The sequence below is a fragment of the Mixophyes fleayi genome, chromosome 3 (genome assembly GCF_038048845.1).
Source record: "Mixophyes fleayi isolate aMixFle1 chromosome 3, aMixFle1.hap1, whole genome shotgun sequence".
In the NCBI taxonomy this organism is placed as follows: Eukaryota; Metazoa; Chordata; class Amphibia; order Anura; family Limnodynastidae; genus Mixophyes; species Mixophyes fleayi.
Window position 1 is genome coordinate 207,977,783 of NC_134404.1, and position 20,663 is coordinate 207,998,445.

At 42.2% G+C, this 20,663-nt stretch overlaps 1 protein-coding gene across 11 annotated transcripts in view; it reads right to left on the reverse strand.

The window, feature by feature from the left end:
- Positions 1-9,033: 9,033 nt before the first annotated feature.
- Positions 9,034-20,663, reverse strand: part of PTPRK (protein tyrosine phosphatase receptor type K) — a 354,281-nt gene continuing 342,651 nt past the window's right edge. For all 11 annotated transcript variants that reach the window (XM_075203050.1, XM_075203040.1, XM_075203044.1 and 8 more), the window contains one exon: positions 9,034-10,209. In XM_075203050.1, coding sequence (XP_075059151.1) covers positions 10,156-10,209 — 54 coding nt within the window. In that variant the 3' untranslated portion in view covers positions 9,034-10,155. The remainder of the gene's footprint in view (positions 10,210-20,663) is intronic.

Genomic DNA, 20,663 nt, shown 5'->3' on the forward strand with positions numbered 1-20,663 from the left:
CACATATGGATTTATATATACAGTGGGAGTACCTTTCATTTTTTTTCATTTATTTTTACTGTTAGAAATACAATTAAATTCATATGCGATCTAAGAAAGCCAAAACATAATATTTTGTTTTAGTAACAGGTAAATAAACTTTGTGTGAGTGGCTGTTTGGCTGTACTGTTGACTTCCATTTCATCAAATCAATACACAATTCAGGATTAACACTTGAGATGTGAGTAAAATCATTGCCCTCTTGCACCAGGACACGCGGAAATGTGGATCAGACTTCTGCTAATTTTAGAAGATTACCAAAAGTAAACAAACAGTCAAATATTGCTTCATACTACTACTACTACACAAATGTAGAATTATTTACAGCAGCAGCCAACCCCCGACTCTAGAGCCACATGTGGCTCTTTGAGCATTAAAATGTGTCTCCTGGCTGGAAGCATCACGAAGTATAGTGTTCCAGGTGCCGGTAGGGGCACATTGGAAAACAATGAGTTACTTGACTGACCAAGAGCAACCACGTCTTGTGACCTCCTCCGCACAATGCAGGGAGATCACAGTCAATCAAATTAGGGAAGGAGGAGAGCGTGTTGTGTGCTCTTCCTCTTTTCTCTGCGTGAAGTAAATGGAATGCGAGATCTAATGACATGTGAAGCAGCTAATGGGCATGTAAGAAGAGAGTTGTGAGATCTGATGGAATGTGTGGAGACCTGTTGGCATGTGGGAGGTTTGATTGCCATATATGGAGCATGTGGGAAGGTCTGATGAGAAGTATGAACATTTTGGGTACATTTAATGGCATGTGGGGAAGCTGATGGGCATGTGGCGAGATCTGGTGGCACATGGGGGACCGATAGGTATGTAAGGAGCATGTGGGTAGATTTGATGTACATGTAAGAGGCATGTGGGGAGAGCCAATGGGACATGTAAAAGGGTTATGATAAGAGGTCTGAGGAATTGTGGATGCAGTAGCATCAAGGTAAGAGCTGTGCTGATGATTGTTAACATTTTAGCAATGTTGGGTATTTTATTTTTTGCTTGCCAAGATATTGTAAACTGTTATATTTTCAATATATGTGTATGGAATGTATGCACAGGTTTATAATGGGTATTATATATATATATATATATATACATATACATATACATACACATACACACACAGATACAAAAGGTAAAGTTGGCTCTTTGCTGCATCTATAGATATATTTTGGCTCTTGATCTGACTGGTTTGCCACCCTTGATTTACAGGAATAGAAATATTCCCCACAGCATTTTTGACCAGCATCTGTACTTTTTTAGAGCATTATGAATGAAACCGTATCCTGCTGAAGGGAGCAATAATTACCATCTACCCAGGGGAGGAACTTCCTACAGTCCAACTTATGTGGTTTTGTTGGGAGTTTTTGATTTCATTTCTTCGCTTCACCATTCCATCTTCCAACATTATTTTTAGCATTGAAAGGGGACAGTAGTGGTTGAAGAAGAGCAGTCAGGCACCCCTAAGAACACTGCATGATGTGACATAAATGCATCTACTGGTTAGAAGCAGCCGGCACACACCATGACGTGACATTGTGATTCCAGGGAATTGATATGGTCGGTGGAAGACACCAGAAGAGGATGAAGTGGGGGAATTCTTGGTTCACAACTAGATTACTAAATGGCATTTAGTTTTACAAGCCACCTTGTATTGTAACATTACCATTAACAGACTTGTCATTAACACAAATGGACAGTACTCAGGGGCGCACGGAGGATTGTCGGGGGGGGGGTTTCTCCCCGCCGACCCAGAAAAAACCCCCCCAAAAAAAAGCCGTTTCGCCAGCGCTGTCCTATACAGCAGCCGCAGCGCTGTCTAAGAAGCGTCTGCGGCGGTGCTGTATACAATGGCCACTTAGTTAGCGCAGGGGGGGTTTCTAGAGACTCAAACCCCCCCTGCGTGCGCCACTGGCAGGGGCGGATTGGCCATAGGCACTACCGGGAATTTTACCGGTAGGCCGATGACCTGAGGCCGCCCGTGTGCCGCCTGACGTTTTTTTTTTTTTAAACAAGGAAGATGGCTGGCCCCTTTCCCCGGGACCAGCCACCTTCCTTCTAGTGGCCGCGGATCTGTCCCTCCCTCCCCCTCTGCGTGGCCTAAGTATCACATGGGACGTGCACCATGTGACAGGTGCCGTCCCATGTGAGCAGAGAAGAAAGCGCGGCTAGAAGCGGATGACAGGTAAGTGTGAAGTGGGGGCGCTGATAACAGGTGTGTGTGTGAAGGGGGGGGCTAATGTCTACAGTGTGTGTGAAGGGGGGGCTGATGTCAGTACAGTGTGTGTGAAGAAGGGGGGGCTGATTTCAGTACAGTGTGTGTGAAGAAGGGAGGGGCTGATGTCAGTACAGTGTGTGTGAAGAAGGGGGGGCTGATGTCAGTACAGTGTGTGTGAAGGGGGGGCTGATGTCAGTACAGTGTGTGTGAAGGGGGGGCTGATGTCAGTACAGTGTGTGTGAAGGGGGGGGGCTGATGTCAGTACAGTGTGTGTGAAGGGGGGGGCTGATGTCAGTACAGTGTGTGTGAAGGGGGAGGGGGCTGATGTCAGTACAATGTGTGTGAAGAAGGGGGGGCTGATGTCAGTACAGTGTGTGTGAAGAAGGGGGGCGCTGATGTCAGTACAGTGTGTGTGAAGAAGGGGGGGGCTGATGTCAGTACAGTGTGTATGAAGGGGGGGCTGATGTCAGTACAGTGTGTGTGTGAAGGGGGGGCGGTCAGTGTTTTGTGTGTGTGTGAAGGGGGGGCTGATGTCAGTGTTTTGTGTGTGTGTGTGTGTGTGTGTGTGTGAAGGGGGAAATAATGGAAGTACTGTGTATGTGAAGGGGGGGCTGATGTCAGTGTTGTGTGTGTGTGTGAGGGGGGGCTGATGTCAGTGCTGTGTGTGATGACAAGGGGGCGTGTGGCAATGTAATGCGAGTGTGAGGTAGGTGGTGGCTAAAAGGTGCTATTTTGTTTGTGGGGTGATGGGGTAATGTAATTTAATAGTGGGGCCTATTTAAAATGGGGTGGTTTGGGGGCTATTAATTGAATGTGGAGGTGAGTTTGGGGACAATGAGGTCTATTTATTAAATTTGAATATGAATTATTTAATGCCAGGATAGTTGTGAGAAATGGTTATATTTATTAAATGTAAATGCTATTAATTTATTGCTGGGGCTCTTGGTGGGAGATTTATTTATTCAATGTGAATGCTAGTATTTTAATAAGGGGTTGGAGGGAGGCCTTATCATTATATGTGAGTTATTTTGATTTAACACCAGAGCTCCTTAGAGTTTTCTAAATTTCATGTACCCATTTTCTTTTCTAGATGGGGGCCCCAGCATTTCAGGATCCAGACAATCGGCAAACTGAGCAAGAGACACCAGAAACCACAGGTAGGGAAAGCAGTAAGAACAGGTAAGAGAGAGCAGGACAGTCTGCCAACTGTATTTTTCTATATTGGCAGTTCCTTTGCACCCTGTTATTAAATAAACAGAAATGTGTACAGTCATGGCCAAATGTTTTGAGAATGACACAAGTATTGGTTTTCACAAAGTTTTAGACCTTTTTGTCAGATATTGCTATGGTATACTGAAGTAAAATTACAAGCATTTCACAAGTGTCAATGGCTTTTATTGACCATGTCATTAACTTTATGCAAAGAGTCAATATTTGCAGTGTTGACCCTTCTTTTTGAAGACCTCTGCAGTTTGCCCTGGCATGCTGTCAAACAACTTCTGGGCCACATACTGACTGATGACCGCCCATTCTTGCCTAATCAATGCTTGGAGTTTGACAGAATTAGTGGGTTTTTGTTTGTCCACCCGCCTCTTAAGGATTGACCACAAGCTCTCAATGGGATTAAGGTCTGGGGAGTTTCCTGGCCATGGACCCAAAATTTTGATGTTTTGATCCCTGAGCCACTTAGTTATCACTTTTCCTTATGGTAAGGTGTCCATCATGCTGGAAAAGGCATTGTTCACAACCAAACTGTTCTTGGATGGTTGGGAGAAGTTGCTCTTGGAGGATGTTTTGGTACCATTCTTTATTCATGGCTGTGTTCTTAGGCAAAATTGTGAGTGAGCCCACTCCCTTGGCTGAGAAGCACCCCACACATGAATGGTCTCAGGATACTTTACTGTTGGCATGACAAAGGACTGATGGTAGTCCTCACCTTTTCTTCTCTGGACAAGCATTTTTCCAGGTGCCCCAAACAATCTGAAAGGGGATTCTCATCAGAGAAAATTACTTTACCCCCGTCCTCAGCAGTCCATTCCTTGTACATTTTGCAGAATATCATTCTATCCCTGATGTTTTTACTGGAGAGAAGTGGCTTCTTTGCTGACCTTCTTGACATCAGGACTTCCTCCAAAAGTCTTCACCTCACTGTGTGTGCACTCACACCTGCCTGCTGCCAATACTGAGAAAGCTCTGCACTGGTGGTGCCTCGATCCCACATTCTGGGGTATATGCAAATTGCCATCATAAAAACTGAGACAGCAGACTGTGAAAATAATATTTGTGTCATTGTCAAATTTTGGCCATGATTATATATTGTGATGACATTTTCTGTTACTGGTTTACTACTGCTAAATTTAGTTGCTCATATTGTCCTACTTACTATGTATTAGTCAAAGTGTACCCATCACTCGTACACAGAGAAGGCAGCCATTATGTGGGTGAACCAATAATCATACCACCCAACTGTCCCGATTTTAGCGGGACAGTCCTGATTTAGGGTTCTGTCCCGCCCAGGGACATGTTTGTCCCATGGGTGGGAATGTTGAATGAAGGGTGCTATGTAAAGGGGAGTCTAGCACTTTACAGACCTCTGGTGTACTAATCCCGCCTTCTTTTGTGCTTGCCCCGCCTACAGTTGATATGGTCCCGCCCACATGAGGCCACTTCCAGAATTTTTTCCAGGGCCACTTTAAGTTCCCAATCCACCCCTGGCCACTGGTACTAGACATGTTACTGTAAATCACCATGAATGGAGATCTCAAAGGCAATTACCACTGCTGGCTACATTACTGGATATTACTATTAAAGGGTATATTACTGGGCTGTACCTTACTGGACATTACTACTAATTGGCTTTTTACTGGCCATTACCATTTCTTGGAATCACCAATCGTTAAAATAAATGGGCATATTTCTGACCATTACTACTACAGATAGGCATCTCACTGGACAATACAGCGATTAATAGGCATTTTACTAGAAATTGAAGCTACGGATGGGCATCTTCTTGAGCATAAGCATCGGCATAATGTTAGGTATTAATGGCATATTAGATCTTGCTGCCAATATGAACATATTAACGGCAGATTACATTGTTATTTGAAGAGTTACCACTTGGTTGGCATTATACATAGAGCACAGTACAAGGATCACTGCTAGCATGATAAGTAGACACTGCAATAAACATATACACTACACAAAAACATGGTCTATGTATTAATGGTATATATATTAAACGTCTGTCTCACTTTCTCTGCTCTTATTCCATTCTCGACTCTCTGCAATCAGGCTTCCACCCCTAACATTCCATTGAAACTGATCTCACAAAAGTGACCAATAATCTACTTACTGCAAAATCTAATGGTAATTTCGCCATACTCTTCTCCTACACATCTTACACTCCATTGGCCTTCGTGACACATTTCTTTCCTGGTTCACTTCCTACCTATCAAACTGCTCCTTTAGTGTTTCTACTTCTGGCACATCCTCCCCTCCCCTCCCACTATCTGTTGGTGTCCAACAAGGCTCTGTTCTTAGCCCTTTACTTTTTTTAATTGTACACCTCTTCTCTTAGGGCATTAATTCGCTCATTCAGCCTCCAATACTACCTCTATGCTGATGACACCCAAATCTATATCTCTTCCCCCCCACCTCTCTCCTTCTGTACTCTCTCGTGTTACCAACTGTCTTTCTGCTATCTCCACATAGATGTCCCAATGCTTCCTAAAGCTCAACATGTCCAAAACACAGCTTATCTTCTCTCCTGCCAGAGTCACAACCTGCCCTCAAATCTCCCTCACTGTCAATAACACAACAATCTCCTCAGTCTCTCAAGCCTGCTTTATTCCTCATGTCCAGGCTCTATGCCAGTCCTGTCAACTCCACCTTAAAAACATTGCTACCTAAACCCTTATCCATTCTCTCAGCATCTCCCATCTTAATTATTGCAACCTCCTGCTATCTAGCATTCCTGACACCCATATATCCACACCTCAATCCTTCCAAAATGCTGCTGCAAGACTGATCTTCCTCTCTCACCGCTCCACATCTGCTGCACCACTTTGCAAATCCCTATCCCTGTGTCCTACAGAATCAACGCCAAATTACTCACCCTTACCTACAAAGCCCTCAACAACACTACCCCTGCATACATCTCAAATAAAAATACTCTCCCTCCCGCCCTCTTAGATCTACAGTCAAGTCCATAAACATTGGAACATCGACAATTCTCATATCTTGGGCTCTATACACCACCACAATGGATTTGAAATGAAACTAACAAGATGTGCTTTAACTGCAGACTTTCAGCTTTAATTTGAGGGTATTTACATCCAAATCAGGTGAACGGTGTAGGAATTACAACGGTTTCTATATATGCCTCCCACTTTGTAAGGGACCAAAAGTAATGGGACAATCGACTCAAAAGCTATTTTATGGACATGTATGGGCTATTCCCTCGTTATTTCATCATCAATTAAGCAGGTAAAAAGTCTGGAGTTGATTCTAGGGGGCATATTCAATTCCGATCCGATCCGCGGTAACGCGCGTTACCGCGGAAAATGCGCACTACTGCCGGTAATACAGTATCACAATAACGCGGATTTTCGTACGCAGCCCATGCTGCGAATGAAAATCCATGTTATTGCGGTACCGCGATAAGGTTCGTGGCCGTTCCGGCGTGATCCCGCGAATCGGGATCGGAATTGAATATGCCCCTAGGTGTGACATTTGCATTTGGAATCTGTTGCTGTCGACTCTCAATATGAGATCCAAAGAGCTGTCACTATCAGTGAAGCAAGCCATTATTAAGCTGAAAAATCAAAACAAACCCATCAGAGAGATAGCAAAAACATTAGGTGTGGCCAAATCAACTGGTTGGAATATTTTTAAAAAGAAAGAACGCACCGGAGAGCTCAGCAACACCAAAAGACCGGGAAGACCACAGAAAACAACTGTGGTGGAAGACAGAAGAATTTCTTCACTGGTGAAGAAAAACCCCTTCACAACAGTTGGCCAAATCAAGAACATTCTCCAGGAGGTAGGTGTATATGTCAACAATCAAGAGAAGACTTCACAAGAGTAAATATAAAGGGTTCACCCCAAGATGTAAACCATTTGTCAGCCACAAAAACAGGAAGACCTGATTAAAGTTTGCCAAACAACATCTAAAAAAGCCATTACAGTTCTGGAACAACATCCTATGGACAGATGAGACAAAGATCAACTTGCACCAGAGTGATGGGAAGAGAAGAGTATGGAGAAGGAAAGGAACTGCTCATGATCCAAAACATACCACCTCATCAGTGAAGCATGGTGGTGGTAGTGTCATGGCATGGGCATGTATGGCTGCCAATGAAACTGGTTCCCTTGTATTTATTGATTATGTGACTGCTGGCAAAAGCAGGAGGATGAATTCTGAAGTGTTTCAGGCAATATTATCTGCTCATATTCAGTCAAATGCTTCAGAACTCATTGGACGGCGATTCACAGTGCAGATGGACAATGACCCGAAGCATACTGCAAAAGCAACCAAAGGTCTTTTTAAGGCTAACAAGTGGAATGTTATGCAATAGCCAAGTCAATCACCTGATCTGAATCCGATTGAGCATGCATTTCACTTGATGAAGACAAAACTGAAGGGAAAATGCCCCAAGAACAAGCAGGAACTGACATTTGCAGTAGAGGCCTGGCAGAGCATCACCAGGGATGATACCCAGCGTCTGGTGATGTCTATGCGTTCCAGACTTCAGGCTGTAATTTACTGCAAAGGATTTGCAACAAAGTATTAAAAAGTGAAAGTTTGATGTAGAATCGTTTAGTTGGTCCCATTACTTTTGGTCCCTTAAAAGTGTGAGGCACATATAGAAACCGTTGTAATTCCTACACCAATCACCTGATTTGGATGTAAAAAAAAAAAAAAATTAAAGCTGAAAGTCTGCAGTTCAAGCACATCTTGTTAGTTTCATTTCAAATCCATTGTGGTGGTATATAGAGCCCAAAATATGAGAATTGTGTCGATGTCCCAATATTTATGGACTTGACTGTACCTCTGACCTGCGCCTTGTCTCTGGTAACCACCTCTTACTCCCGCCTACAAGACTTCTCCTGTGCTGCTCCCCACTTATAGAAATTACCTACCAAGCTCAATCAGACTTTCCTACAGCCTTCAAGTCTGTAGATGCTCTTTGAAAACCCATTTTTTTTTTTTTTTTTTTAGAAGTGACCTTATCCTCGATAACAATATTCACATGAATTCACCCTTCACAACTATCCCAATCTCCACTCAAACACATTTACGCCTCTTGTTTCAGCTTCCACTTAGAATGTAAGCTCTCTAATGAGCAGAGTCCTTCATACCGTTTGTTTTCATGTCTGCATTTATTTTGTCTACCTTGTATGTCCCTGTTTTATGTGTGTACTGTTTTCCCTACTGTACGGCGATGCGGACCACTGTGGCGCCTTATAAATCTATGATAATAATAATAATTAAAGACAGATGGGCTTTGGGCCCATATCTGATTTTTGTACCAAGGCCCTCTATTGTCTTGGTCCATCGCTGAGTCTAAATCCACTGTGTTTTCCTTTTGTAAACTTTGCAAACAATTACATGACACTGTATTGGGATGACAAACAGGCTAAAACTAGAATGACACCACAAAAAGAATTGTAACGTAAGGAAGTATTTACAATAGATATTTAAAGATGGTTGGCACAAATGATGATAAATTCAGTAAAAAGAAACATTTCTGGGAATCATGGTACAAGCCACACACCTGGAATATCGTATTCATTTATTTCAATTTGCCGAGATAACTCAAAGCTTAAAAATCTGTAAACAACAAGATACACATTTTGTTACAATGTGCTAATCAAAATGATCTCATGCCCTGGACTGCAGTGATGCAATCTCCTGATCTGCTTCCAAATATTTCTGACAAGTGGCCCAGGACTCGGATCTAAGAAGTGTGTAAGCATTGATTTCCGCCATAGTGTATGAATAAGTTGAGTCATGGTTACTAGAGAGTGTTTCTGGAAAACTGTACATCACCTTGGTCCTGCTATTAAAGATGGTCCAGAACCAAACATATTCACATAACTTAAGTTCACCAGCATGAAATACGACAAAACATCTTTAAAACATTGCTCTTCGGTTAATGCAGAAAACAGATGCCTTTTACTTACACTCATTACATACAAAAATAAACCGTCATTTTCAGCAAAAAGCTTTCCTCAGGAAAAATGATTGTTTCTTCAGCCGTCAAAAGAAAGGAATGTAAATAAGCAATAAATACAGAGTGTGCTTCTCCATATTGACATATTTACAATTGACTCTTTGGCTTATGTTTGGGATACTTTTTAAACAATATATATATGGTACGCTCCAGCTATTGATGTACAAAACAATTAAAAGCCAGGTACAGATCAGAGATGCTTGAAATGTATAGAGAATTAATTTACTGTCAAATCTGTACTGCATTTATAAGCATTTTTAAACCAATTTTATTTTTAAAAAAAAAAGAAAAAAGAAAGAAAAAAATGCCACATTGTAAGTATAGACACATGCAACATATCGGCTTTAACGTTGTCTTGTGAGACGGCTGCATATACAAATACATACAAATCCTTGTAAAGTAGAGACACTGTCCAATTCTGGCCCCCCCACAATGCATGATCATGTGGCACTAGATCCATTAATACTGTATACAGTCATGGAAACCGCTCATATCCTTTTTTATGAAGATACAGAAAGTCATAAGAAAAATACTTTTTTCTTTAGGTTTTTTTTTTTTTTTCAGTTGCCTTGTTTAAAACTTAAAAGGTCCCATGTAAAAATCCCCTTCTCTGCAGCTGGAGTGATATTTGTCTTTGAGCTTTAAGTGTTGACTTGGCACATCCAACTACGATGATTCAAGGTATTCTAATGAAACATCATAACAGAAGCGGTACTGTTCCTGTAAATGAAAGAAACAACAATTGTTACTACAAATGATGGATGCTACAAGAACATTAACCCTGTAACGTTTGTACGCTATGCGGATCCAAGTACCCAATGCACAATCTAGACACGGATCCCCCAAGCTTCTCTGGGTTATGAGGTTATAGTGCTGAATAAAGCAGTGGATGGGTGGACAATGGATTGGGGGGTGGACTAGCACTGCAGGGATGCAAAACCGGTGGTAATCTATATCCCGACTACAAACCCACCAATAACATACACCCCCGACATAAACACAACGAATGCAAACTTCCCGACAGTGTTGTAATTCTGACATGTTGAAAGACAGACCTTCAAGAAGTGCGACCAATCAACATGCCGTCGGTGAAGAATGACGTCACTTGCAAGTGCGGCGCTGTCTCTCGGGCTATGAAGGTAGTAATTTAAATAGGCGCCGCCTGCACAATGTACAAGGGTTTGTTAAAAAACAAAAAAAAAAAAAACATTGTGCAGGTGGCGCCTATTTAAATTTCTACCTTCATAGCCCGAGTGACAGCGCTGCACTTGCAAGTGACGTCATTCTTCACCGACGGCATGTTGGTCGCACTTCTTGAAGGTCTGTGTTTCAACATGTCAGAATTACAACACTGTCGGGGAGATTGCATTCGTTGTGTTTATGTCGGGGTGTATGTTGTCGGTATACTCATCATCGTGCTACCGTACAACACCCTGCAAAACTACAATACCTATAAAGAAAAATGTTGATTTGTGTTAGTACAATTACTGATCAATCTGATCAGACACTAAAGGGGTTATTCTATAAAAGAGGTCTATGCCAAAAATCAACTAAAATATGGCCAATATTAAGGTTGGGTATAAGAACTTCAATATTTTATAAAAACCACTGACATGTGAATGAAATAATTGTTTTTGCCATTTATTAAAAAAAGCTGTTAATGTATTCCTTAGTCTAAATATCTGAGCTACAATGCCCATAGTAAAATTACTGTCAATTATTGAACTGAAGAAGAAATGGTTAGTTAAAGTCGTTTTTGAGTAATTTGATTTTAAACAGTTATGCAAGTTTGTACTTATATATCTTGAAACTATTACTGTTTTTGGAGCTTGTGGTGCTAGATAAGTTTATTATTAAGGCTAAGTGATAATTCAGTTGCATGGTAATTTAAAATAAAAACATAATATAGTGTTCATTTATCACAATGTTATGGACACTTTAGTTTTATTTTCAGATAAGCCCACTTTTAAAGCATACATTTTTACGGGGCCATCCGACCATTTCATTTTGATAACATGGGCACTTGAACTGAATTTAATTTCCAAGTACTGGGGTGTGTGTACTTGGCTCCACAGCAAGATTTTTAGGGGCTAATGTTAAATTTAAACCCACCCAGCACAATCCACTCAAACCTATTACTATTAACAAGCTAATTACACCACTAACAATCACCCACAGTTGTCTATATTGCTTTTCTTTTCAATAGGCTTTCAGAGAGGTAATATCAAGTGGGACATGGGCCACCCCGATATCTAGGTCACAATGCCGTTCTAAGCTATAGCGAGTTACTGATTGTGACCAGCAGATTATTGCTGATGAACTTGGAATGCGTAATGCCGATTACTAAAAAAAAAATCTGTGCGTCAAGCTGCTTAATAAATTATGATGTATCAAGGAAAGTACAACTAAAATTAATGAAATTCTTCAGTTACTTTCCACTAAATAAGTGTGCCACAGGTGCCAGCACAAATGAATACATCTATGATCTCTCTATCCGAAGAAATTTCTTAGAAAAACGTGCTGAGGTGCATGTCAGGAATATAACGCCATATTTTCTTTTTTTTTTTTTTATAGCGCAACAGCATGTGTAAATCACATTAGCTTTGACTTCATAGCCAAACAGCATCATAAAAATGAGTTAATACCTGATCCTCAGTGGGCACAGTGTGTTAACTCTAGCAAAGTTATTTCTGGCTCCTGGATATACAGTAAACATATACAGAGAGAATGAATGAATCAGGTTTACGGACGTGGGGAATGAAGTTGTTGAAAACAAATCAATAACAGACATTGAGTTGGTTAAGAGCGAATGTTATATATTTTAATTTTTATGTGTTTTATCCATTACCATTCTGAAATGACTTATCAAGTATATCTGTTCACCATAATTGTAGACTGACTCAAATATAGGAATAGTACATTATGTTTAAAGCAACAGCTAAATATTAATATTGCAAATATGCAGTAACCTATAGCAGCAATCAGGAGTTTCCTGTCCTTGTCTGACTTGTACTAAATGGATAAAAGCTCATTACTGATTAGTCGTTATGGCTTCCTGTACATTTGCATCTTTGAGCAATGCCAGTGAATATATCTCAAGCTCCTGAAATGTCTAGTAGTAATTATAGCTAATGTATGATAACAAGTTTCCATATAGCTAATTTACATATTGCTAATTTCACAATGAATCTTCTGAAAGTGTAAAGCCAAATCTACTATGTGTGCAGAATACAATTAGACCTATTCCTACGCATACTACTAGGTGAATTGGCTGCTGACACAATTAACACTAGTCTGTGTGTGTGCGTTAGTGACTTTAGACTTTTGTAGACTATAAGCTCCAATGGGGCAGAGACTGGTGTGAATGACAAATATTCTCTGTACACCACTGCGGAATTGGTGGAGGTATATAAATAAATAGTGATGGTGCTGATGATGTAGGTAGGGGATTATTACAAACAAGTTTTGAGTGTGTTTATATAGTTTCCTTAGAATAAAAGCGTTTGTTTAACAAAGAAAAAAAAAAAGCAATTATCCAACCAAACATTATTTCTCATTAACTGCTTGGTTCATTTGATGAATGTTTGCTCTGCAGGATTTCCATAATTCAATCAGGTTCCATTATGTCCTATGCAAAAGTGAAACGTATCCCAGGGGCCAACCACATTTTGTGCAAACACTAAATTATCGTGAATTGATGAGCATTACTAAATACAGATGTTGTAATGCACATGGCATTAGAGTGCTTCACTTTAACATAATGTGTGTAAACAATTAGGACTTTAAATGTAAATCATTATTTTTACATTCTTGTGCTGCAGATAAATTTTTTTCCTAATACTTTTCCAGTTTTCATCTTCCTTTTTAGGTTGGTTACACACTGATGTATAAAGCATGCTTTTATTAGTGTGTATTTGGGAATAGAGGAAGTGAGGCAGCGTCTTCCGAATGTTGCATGTTATATTCACTAATATGTCCTGCAAACGGATCAATGGAGTGTCCTCCATGATCAACCCCTCTTTCCGAAATGTCAGTGCTTGTTACAAAACACGTCATTAGTAGGTAACTGGCCGAAAAATATTAAGTGAAAACAGATGCTTATCAGTGCACTGCCTAAAAAACACAACGTTTAGTAGCTTATAACCAAAAAATTCATAAATTGCATAAATACAGGTCAATGCTTGTATGCACAACCCCTGTACCACAACATTATGTGCAATTTGCAAAGGGTAATTCTATCTTGAAAGATAATCTGGAATAAAGCAAATATAAGAATTGTGTCTAAGTACAGCTTTTTATTATTGTAGACCCAAAAGTAATGTTAGTAGAGGCTTCAGTAAAAGCAGCAGGTATTCTGATTTTACATCTTGAGAGCAAGTCAACTGAACATACCGGGGAGGTGAAATAACTTTGCCCACAATCCCAACTTTATCTTAAACATCCTTACTTATGATGAGATCCAGAAACTTTTACATTTGTATGTGTGATTCAGCAGTTATTGTAATTCAGGTTTAATGGTCCCCTAAAATAGTCACTTACAAGGAAACGTTTTACCCTTAGATAGTGTGCACTAAGTAACATGGCTGTAGATTGGTGGCTCAAAAATCCAAGTTTGGTACTAGGCCCAAACTGGTTAAACTTTACACAAATGTCTGTTTGCAACCAAGAGAAAGCATAATGTATCATCATCATCAACGGGTATGGCCCTCCCTTACTATCATCCTGCTTTCTATACTGGAAGTCTGCATGTTTCAGTTTGAAAGCCAAAGCTACTTAGGGGAAAAACCAAGCTATGAATTGAGAGAGTGGGCACTGTACATTTATGATCCCATCATGGTGAAGTCTAGACCATTATTCTTTTAGATTTACTTTAACAAGAATCAATATAAGCAATAAAAAAACAAAAATCAAATAAACAAGAGAGGATGCTAATAAAAATGTTGATGATGACAAAATCAATAAAACAGTAAGTCCTTTGAAAAAGGTTGCACCCAAGTTTCTGTACAAGCAATTTGACGTTTGTGTCAAAGAAAGTTTGTAAGATGTTGTTATTCTGCATTATAATTAAATGTGAGTTAAAACATCACAAGTTTACATCAAGGGAGGTTCAAAAAGGGACAAGGGTCATTTAACTTTTTTACGGTAAAACTACTTAACAACAGTATTTTCAACAAAGGAGGTAATAAGGATAGGAGATGTGTTGTGTAGTGTTAAACCATGCACACTATTAGATAGTACTTGCCTATCTCAGAAGGAAGTGGTAATAGGTCTAAACAAGATTAAGCTAGGCCCCCCACATGTTCTTTATCAGGATTAGCCATATGACAGGCGTAAAGCAGATTGTAATACCAATATTAGAAAGTGGCCACAACCATAGCCAGGAATTTAAAGGCCATTAAGTCTGACACCAGTTGTGAGTAAAATCTTTAAACACATTCTAAGAGATACTATTCAGAAATATTTGAGAGATCGTAAACGCAAAACATGTCAGCATGAGTACTGGTGATGCCAAAGCTATTTGATTTTATAAGGATGTAAGTTGCAAACTGGATCTTTGTAGTGCAGAGAACCGGATTTGGATTTTTCCAAAAGCATTTGATTCTGTACATGGGACATGCTAAAATGCTAGGAGTAATGGAAAAAAAAGATTTTTATACTTACGATAAATACCTTTCTCTGATTCCATCTGCGGGACACTGGTACCATGAAGTTGTAGCTGGGGAGTGTGGAGTTGGCACTTAACTAGTTAAACTGTGGCTACTGACAGGCTCCTCCCCTCTGCAACCCCCTGTAGCTATCAGCGTAATTCTAAAGCTCTCAATGAAAGGGAGTCGAACAACCAAGAAGCCCCGCTTGTAGTACACTAGCTAGCATCAGAGGATGCAAACCCACTGAACTGATAACATTTTGTGAATGTGTGGACCAAGGACCCATGTGGCTGCTCGGCATAGCTGATCAGCCGAGGTCCCATTACGCGCAGCCCAGGAAACCCCCCACAGACCTGGTGGTGTGTGCCGTGATGTGAGTAGGCACAGTCCACTAAGCCATAAGACACATCTGTTTTATTGTAAAGGTAAGCCATATAGCAATGGTTTGCTTGGAAGCTGGCCAGCCTCTTCTTTGGGAATCAATTAGGACAAAAAGAGAGTCCGTACCTCAGGTATCCAAAGTTCTTTGAACATAAGTACATAATGCCCTGAGCACGTCTAAATATTCTAAGGAAGAACCAGCAGAAGCATCCTGGAACACTGGAACCACTATTTCCTGATTGATGTGAAATCCACAAACTACTTTCGGTTGAAAGGAAGGGACAGTCCAAAGCACCGCGCTGTCATCATGGAAGACCAGGAAAGAATCCCTGCAGGAAAGAGCCCCAAGCTCTGACACTCGTCTGGCTGACGCTATGGCCAGCAGGAACACCACCTTCCATGTCAGAAATCTAAAGTCCAGTGACTGTAAGGGTTCAAAAGGAGGTTCCTGAAGCATCCCAGGGTGCCGTGGGAGGAACAAAGGAAGGTTGAATGTGCAGGACCCCCTGCAAAAAAGTACGGACTTCCCAGGAAGGTCCCCCAGACACCTCTGGAAGATGATGGAAAGGGCAGAGACCTGGACCTTTAAAGGAACCCAGGCGGAGTCCTACATCAAGACTGTTTTGAAGAAAACCTAGCAGCCAGGGAAAATGAAATTTACTTGTATTGTGTGCTCGGTTTCCGCATAATTTAGTGCAAATGCGCCAGATTCTATGGTAAATGCTGGCTGATGCTGACTTTCTAGCCCGTAACAGGGTATTCACCACGCTGGAGGAAAACCCTTTTGACCAGCAGAGGCTGGCTTTCACAGCCATGCCGTCAAAGCCAGCTGAGGCAGGTCCTGATGCTGAAAGGGACCTTGCGGAAGGAGGTCATTGTGAAGGACCAGACAAAGTCCTTGTCCCACTGCCATGAAAAGGAGGTCTGCATACCTGACCCTGCAGGGCCAATGGGGTGCCACCAGTATAACTGGAAGTCCTCCCTGCTTGACCCTCCAGAGTACCCGGGGGTGCATTGGAATGGGGGGGGGGAAAGATTCCCTAGCCGAAAATTTCAGTTCATTGTCATTATGTCCACCGCCAGCGGGTCCCTAACTCTTGTACAGAATCTGGGAACCTGCCGATTGTGTCTGGACGCCATCAGTTCCAGATCCGGAAGACCCCACTTCCAGACTAACATCTAATAAACCTCTGGATGGAGTGACCATTCCCCTGGCATTGCTGTGTGATGACTTAGGAAGTCGGCTTCTCAATTTAGAATGTCTGGAATGAATACGGCTGACAGATATGGGAAGAACTGTTCTGCCCGAGCAAATATCTGGACTACTATACCCACTGCCCTTGGACTTCTTGTCCCCCCGTTTGTTGACATATGCCACCACCGTGGCATTGTCCGATTGTAATCGTACTGGAATCCCTGAATTAGGGACCGAGCCCCTTTTAGAGCCATAGACATGGCCTTCAAATCCAGGATATTTATTGGAAGAAAACTTTTTTTGTTCTGACCAAAGACCCTGAAGATGCAAATGTAGCGCCACTACTGCACCTCAGCCCTTTAGAGTGGCATCCGTTATGATGATCCAGGAGCACGGGGCAAAGGATCTGCCCATGCTCAGGTGTTCTTGACTCTTCCACCACCTGAGAGATAGGGCCTCTGGGGACAACAGTATCCTCTCGTGCTCCAAGTGGAGAGCTGAACCTGACCACTTCTTTAGGAGATCCCCCTGGAAACATCTCCAGTGAAACCTGCCATAGTGGATTGTCTCGAAGGTTGAGACCATCTTGCCCAGTAACCTCATTCAAAAAAGCATGGAAGCATTGTACCAAGCAAACGTTGTCCATTATAAGACCTAAGAAAATCATCCTATGGACTGGTATTAACTGGGACTTCTGGACATTTATCAACCAACCGTGAAGCTGCAGGGTCTCTATAGTGAGGTGTAATTTCTGATGAAGAAGCAGATCTGAGGGGGCTTTAATCAGCAAGTCGTCGAGATAGGGCACTATACTCACCCCCATAGAACGGAGACGGGCAGCCATTATTGCCATGATTTTTATAAATACTCTGGGCGCTGCGACCAGGCCAAAAGGAAGCACTCTGAATTGGTAATGGTCCGCTCCTACTGTGAAGTGGAGCAATGGTTGGTGCCCTTCCCAGATAGGTACATGTAGATATGAGTCCCGAATATCTATGTACGCCAGGAATTCGGCCCCCTCCAATCCATTTATCACTGAGCGAATGGACTCCATTCACAATCTGTCTATTCTCAGATGTAGATTTAGGTACTCTAAGTTCAAAATGGGACGGAAGGAACCGTCCGGCTAGGAGACCAGAAAAAGATTTGAATAGAATCCCTGGTGTCTCTGATTCTCTGGGACCGGGCAGATTATTCCTGCTAAAAGAAGAGAATCTACACAGTGCAACATCGCTTGCCTTCTGTTCTGGTCGAGAGGCAGTTGCAAAAAAACGATGAGGGGCTTGACTTAAAAGATCTATGACACATCCCTTTGCCGTGATACCCTGAATCCAGGGATCTGGAGAGGATTTTATCCACTGTTCTGTGAACAGTCGCAGACGCCCCCCACTCCCGCGGCCGCAAGGAGAGGAGGGTGTAAGTCAGACTGCCTGCTTTCTCTGGAGTCTGGCCTGAAGCCTGGCTGCCAGATGAGGACCTTCCTCTATGGGAGCTACATCTGCTTGTCTGACCTCTAAAGGCGGGGCCTCCCCAATAGGGCTGACGAAATTAGCTAAACCTCAGAGTACAGGGCTTTAACACATTAACAGGAAGGATTGACTCTTCCCGCCTGTCGCCTGGCAGATAATGTTATCTAAATCTGGTTCAAAAAGTACCGAGCCCGATTAAGGAAGAGCCTGTAAGACCCTTTTAGGGTCTAGGTCAGCTTCCCAGGACCGAAGTCAGAGAGTTCCTCTAGCCGCCACCGCAGCAGCTGACATAGAAGATGACAAGAATGCTGTGTTCTGCGCTGCCTCATACAGAGATCCTGAAACTTCCATCAGGTATAAAGCTAGGTGAAGAAGGACCGAATCCTGCAATCACTCTGCCAGTCGGTCATCCCAAGTTTTCATCGCCCTAGCAACCCATGCAGAAGACAGCATGGGTCTAAAGAAGGATCCCGCTAATGCAGGGGTGGGCAAACCTGTCCTCAAGGGCCATATCCAGTTCATGTTTTTAGGATTTCTTTAATCATGTACAGCTGAGTTAATCTATTTGGCTGGGTCAGTAATTATCCCACCTGTTTCTACAGACAGAAATCCTAAAAACATGAACTGGATATGGCCCTTGAGGACAGGTTTGCCCACCCCTGCGCTAATGCATAAATGGATTTTAAAAATCCTTCCACCTTGCGATCAATGACATCCTGAAAAATGGCGGTGCCCGGCACTGGAAGTGTAGTGTGGCACATCAGTCGTGCCACCGGTGTATCCATTCTAGGAACCTGTTCCCAGCGTGCTAGGTAATCTGGCTGTAATGGGTACAGGGACATAAACCTACGTGGAACCACCATTTTGCGATCGGGCTGCGACCAGGCCGATTCAGCAATCTCCCTTAATTCCGTACAAGGGGGAAAATAAATCATGGGTTTTTTAACCTTTTTGAATAACCCCTGGTTACTTGGTCTAGGCTCGTCAATATCTACCAGGTCTAAAGCACGCTGTACTGCCAGAACCAGGTCATCAATACCCTGGTTTCTGATTGAGTCATCCAGGTCTAAGACCTGCGTATGGAAATCTGACTCATGCAGAAGTCCCCCCTCCTCCTCTAATGACGCCTCAGAGACCGAGAAGAGAGGATGGCTCACTCTGTATATCTTGTTTCTAGAGCCTGATGGTCCTGGGTAATCTAAAAACCAGTTTAATTTATCTATACCGCTAACCAAAGAACTGGACCAGGCCTGTTCCCCCTGGGAAAGGCCTGTAGGAGTTAATGAGGATGGAAGGCCACTTGGACCTATCCCTGCATTCTCCTCTTGTTGAGACAATATCTCCATCTGGACTACCCCTACCAACGAGGTAGAAGGGTGTTCGGCTAATGAAGTCCCTTTCGGGCGGCTCAAAAGCTGCACCAGAGAATCTACTGACTGTTGTAAAGACATTGTCCACCTCGGTTTCTCCATGGCTATAGGAGTCGAAAACTGAGCCTGCGTGGCCTAAGACCCCACCTCATAGAGGTGTCCTGTTGTCCTAAAGGTAATTTTATTTTACATTTTGAATAATTATAAAATTTATCTCTGCCAGATTTCCCCTTATCAGACATAATTACTGAATAGGAACAGCACAGGATAGAAAGTATAGTATACAAACACACAGAGCGACCACTATGAATACTACTAATCCCTGACAAAGTCCCAAGTAGTATCTCATTTTTTATTTTTTTTATAAACAAATTATATATGTATACATTTTAGTGAGTAGAAAACAATATATTAAATTACGTAACTACAACACTATATTTCTTGTAAAACACAATATACTTCCTATTATATAGCAAGTACAGTGTAATAGAGAATGAATACTTGGCCTATCCAGGCTAATGTTGAGCAGGCAGGAGGGAGTTCAGCAGCAGCCAAGTCTGTCTGAGTTTGACTGCAAAGTTTCATTCCCAAGCCAATGCTTTGGCCCTGTGGAAGAAACCAACTTGCCGATTAAGACAGGGGAAGCTCTATAATAACTCCTTCGTCTGCAGCGTCCACCGGGCCTCCAGAGTGCTTGTAAGAGTTTGTCTGCGGCACTTCTATTAAGCCCGCAGACTGCCTCTTTCTTAATGAATTAAATGCATTATCCAATGTAGCTCCCCCCCCCCTCTCTGAGGAAGGGACTTGGTAGCTTTCAAGATGGCGGCGGCCATCTCTTCTGGATCCCGGCGCTCTATGCTCCACAGAGCAGAGCCGGTCCCCAGGAAATTATTTGGCTGCGTCTTCTCCCCGCTCTCGCGTGCCAGCATCATACAAAGAAGACAGGCGGTTTCTGTTATAGCCCCCGCACTCACGACCTGACAGCGCTCCAGCTCCTACAAGTAATGCAGCCTGGCTGTTCCAGTCCTCCTATATCCTTTCTACACTAACTTAGAAAGAAAAATGGCCTATAAAAATAAAGTAAAACAGCAGCAAAATGAAGGTCAGCCCA